The sequence below is a fragment of the Medicago truncatula genome, chromosome 4 (genome assembly GCF_003473485.1).
Source record: "Medicago truncatula cultivar Jemalong A17 chromosome 4, MtrunA17r5.0-ANR, whole genome shotgun sequence".
Lineage (NCBI taxonomy): Eukaryota > Viridiplantae > Streptophyta > Magnoliopsida > Fabales > Fabaceae > Medicago > Medicago truncatula.
In genome coordinates this window covers 14513266-14516887 of record NC_053045.1, presented here as the reverse complement: position 1 = coordinate 14516887, position 3622 = coordinate 14513266, and the positions used below count along the sequence as shown (strand labels likewise).

At 32.1% G+C, this 3622-nt stretch overlaps 1 protein-coding gene across 2 annotated transcripts; it reads left to right on the top strand.

The window, feature by feature from the left end:
• Nucleotides 1–229: 229 nt before the first annotated feature.
• Nucleotides 230–2411, top strand: LOC25491939 (autophagy-related protein 8B). Of its 2 annotated transcripts, none has more exons than XM_024781844.1 (5): nucleotides 230–429; nucleotides 517–577; nucleotides 970–1025; nucleotides 1112–1164; nucleotides 1968–2411. In XM_024781844.1, the coding sequence occupies exons 2-5, from the start codon at nucleotides 541–543 to the stop codon at nucleotides 2182–2184; spliced, it is 363 nt and encodes a 120-aa protein (XP_024637612.1). In that variant the 5' UTR covers nucleotides 230–429; nucleotides 517–540; the 3' UTR covers nucleotides 2185–2411. The 2 variants fall into 2 exon arrangements, with proteins under 2 accessions (XP_024637612.1, XP_013455440.1); XM_013599986.3 differs by having other exon boundaries at nucleotides 283–434.
• The last annotated feature ends 1211 nt before the right edge of the window (nucleotides 2412–3622 follow it).

Sequence of the window (3622 nt, the reverse complement as noted above, 5' to 3'; positions counted from 1 at the left end):
AACAAACTTTTTTGTAACATGGACTAAAATTAGAAGTAAATCTTTTTTGTAGGGATTAAATAACGTATTAAAATTAAGTAAGGATTAAATTTAGAAGTTCCCAATTTTATAAGAACAAAAAATATATTTAACCCTTTTAAATATAATCATATATTTTAATTTTAATTATTTATTTGTTTCTCAGTTTTATCTTTCATTAAACTCAGCATAGCTTTAATCAAATTTAAATGGTCAACAAAAGTTTGCTTAGCGAGTAAGGAGTTGACTGACACGTAAGACTGTGTTCAATTGCCACAATTGATTAGAAGACATAAGTCCTACGTTTGGAAGAATCGAGATTGAACAAATAATATTTAAACCCTAAGTTATCGTTGCATTCTTCAGATTCAGAGACAGAGCCATCACTTCGATCATCTATCATTATTTCGTGTTGGGTTTGATGAATTATGCTTTGTTTTCATCATTCGATTTGAACTGTGATCGAAATTTCTAATGTTTTTGTTTTGAAATTTGTAGACTTTTTGCTGTTCCAATTTAATCATGTCCAAGCCTTCCTACAAGACTAAACATTCTTTCGGTAAATGTTTTATATATAATTTACTAATTCAATGTCTTAGTTTGGTGTTTATTGAACATTGGATCCTTTTGATTGTTTGAATTCAAAGCTTGTTCTTTTCTATTAAACAATTTTAAAAGATTATAATTTTATTTTATGACCTAAAAATTCCGTATTCAAACTCAGGTAACTCAGTGATTGACTGTAACCAGACACTAACTGATTGAATGTAACCACATTGGTCGGTCTTGTGTCGGACATTAACACATACTAACATGTTTCGGACACGAACACCTCTTAAATCTGGTGTTGGTGCTACTTAGGTGTTTTTTAACATGTGTACTATATTATGAGTTTCAAAAACATTTTGTTTATTGGACTTGAATAACAGTTCGATATTTTGTACATGTCAGAGAGAAGGCAGGCTGAATATAATCGCATCAGAGAGAAGTTTTCGGATAGAGTACCTGTAAGATTATACTCAGTATGCATACATTTTATCGTTGTTCATTCTTTTTTAATGCACGCTTGCTGATATATGACATTTGTGTTCAGGTGATTGTGGAGAAAGCTGAGAGAAGTGACATTGCTGACATTGATAAGAAGAAGTAAGTGCTTAGCTTACATCATTATGTCTGTTTTAGTTAGTCCTAAGGCTAGAGAATGTTATTTTGCTTCCTAATTTCTCTTTGGGTATCGATGCTTTTCTGAAGATTTTTGGAAGGTTCCAATTTTGTTTTGTTAGTAACATAAATAGAGCTGTTGGTGAAGATAATTAAGTATGAAATAGAATAGAACCCATTTGTTGTTGGCCTAGTGGTTGGCTTGAGATATTGGAGTGTGCTCGGTCTCAGGTTTGATTTGATTCCCCCTAGTGCCAATTTCAGTGGGCAAGTCCATACGGAACTTTGCTATGTCTTTAAACAGGGCCCTCGCAAGTGGGCGGTGGGATTGGTCCTCTTGGATTGGTCAGTTCTTGAATCGGATACTGAGTTTTTTTTAAAAAAAAGTACGAAATAGAACATCTTGATACTTGGTGTTCATTTGAAATGCTGGTATGAAGCCGAGCATCTGCTTAGGATATTTCTGGTATTTTGGTTTGTGAAGGGCATGCTGCATATGCATATGTGTAATGGCTTGAGTGTGTTTTGAATTTCAGAAATTTTTCATATTTGTCCCTCTTTAGAGTAAAATGACTTGGAAATGAAACTCTAGTTTAATATTATTCTGAGTATCTCTTGAACATTGAAGCATATGAGCTATAGAGATGCGTATTGGAAATCAAAGGATCAAATTTGGTTTTTTTTTTTTTCCCATCTTTGAACTATAAGAAATTATATTATCTTGATTACTGCAAATTGTCGTGCTTTGGTGGATTCTGAATTGGCCTATTCTTGTTGTGATGCTGTAGGTATCTTGTCCCAGGCGACCTGTCTGTTGCCAAATTTCTTTTTGTTGTCCGCCATAGAATAAGGCTCAGTGAAGACAAGGATATTTTTGGTTTCGTCCATAACAATCAATCTCCTGTTGTTGCATCTGCTCTGATGTCTTCTCTTTATGAAGAACATAAAGATGAGGATGGTTTTCTTTACATGACATACAATGAAGAGAAACCTTTGGATAACTAGGCATAATTTGCGATAACCTTAAAGGAAATAGCTCCCTTCTCGGCAGTCCATTGTCAAATACATGTGAAAACGCGTATTCTGATCCTGCAATTTTTATCTTTTTTGTTATCTTCAAGTTATGAAATTTGGTTACGAAAAATTGTGTTTTCAAGACTTCTGCACAACGAATCAGTCTAAAACTCGATGTAATCATTACTTGATCAAAATAATATCTTATATTTCCAAAACAAAATTTCAATTTATGCATTCTTTAACCAATGCCTTGGATCGGTTAGCAAGACCCTAATGACATGGATGATTCTTACTTTGGATTTATGCAAGACTGATAAAAAGTAGAGTGGAAGGTAATGACAGTGATATACGCATAATTGGTGATGTTATGGAGCCACAAACAATTACAAAATCATGACATTATTGATTAACATCACAATGAGTATTTTCTGAAAAGAACGGTAAATCAATGTGTAACCAATTACAAAATAATGATATTACTGATTATTGATTAACGTCTGAAAGAATACCCATCAAATAATGTTCACATCAGACTTAGTATATGGTTGGATGTATTAGGATCACATTTTTATTCAACAACATGGTTTGGTCTGCGGTTTTTATTTTACCAACCAAACCAAACCGCAACATAAATAAAACACTAATTAAATATATGTCACATATACCAATACTCATATTAAATAAATGGAAACTTTTATAAAATAACATATTTTTCTCTTGCTATGTTTCTTCTTTGCTTTTTATTTAAAAATGTCTTTATGTGCCACTTAACTGTTAGAGAATTATTAAATCATAGTCTTTTACATTTCTTACACAATAGAAATACTTTTTTTCCACTTTTTTTGTAATATCCCGCATGTAAAAATCATAGTCTTTTACATTTCTTATTTTACCAATGTAAAAATTCAGTGCAAGTTATTTTATCTTTGGAATTAAAAAATTCAGTATAAGTTATTTTATCTTTGAAATTTTTTTAGGAAGGACAAATGGTAATTGTGCATAAGACTTTTCGGGACTGAAACATATTATTTCAACAGACTATGGAGAATGAAATATTTCGCTTAAAACTTTTACGATATTTTATCGGATATTTTAGTTTGAAGAAGAGTGTAGAAAAGAGCATTTTGGGCTTTTCTTACCTAAGGATATAAATAAGACAAAACATGAAATTTCTACACTTTTTCTCCATCTTTCTCTCTCTCCAAATTTCAGATTTTTTCTTCTCTCTTCCTCTCTAGCTCACGCCCTCTCTTCCTCTCCTCACCCAATCCACCAAAAATCATTAATTCTTCATGAAATCATCATGAAAATTGTTTAAGAGTGTCCCTTGTAATGATTAGATCAAGAAATAAGCTTCAAAATCAATCGCTCTTCCTTCAAATCAGCCATCTACCCATCCTTCTAGACTTTGGGAAAATTTCATTTG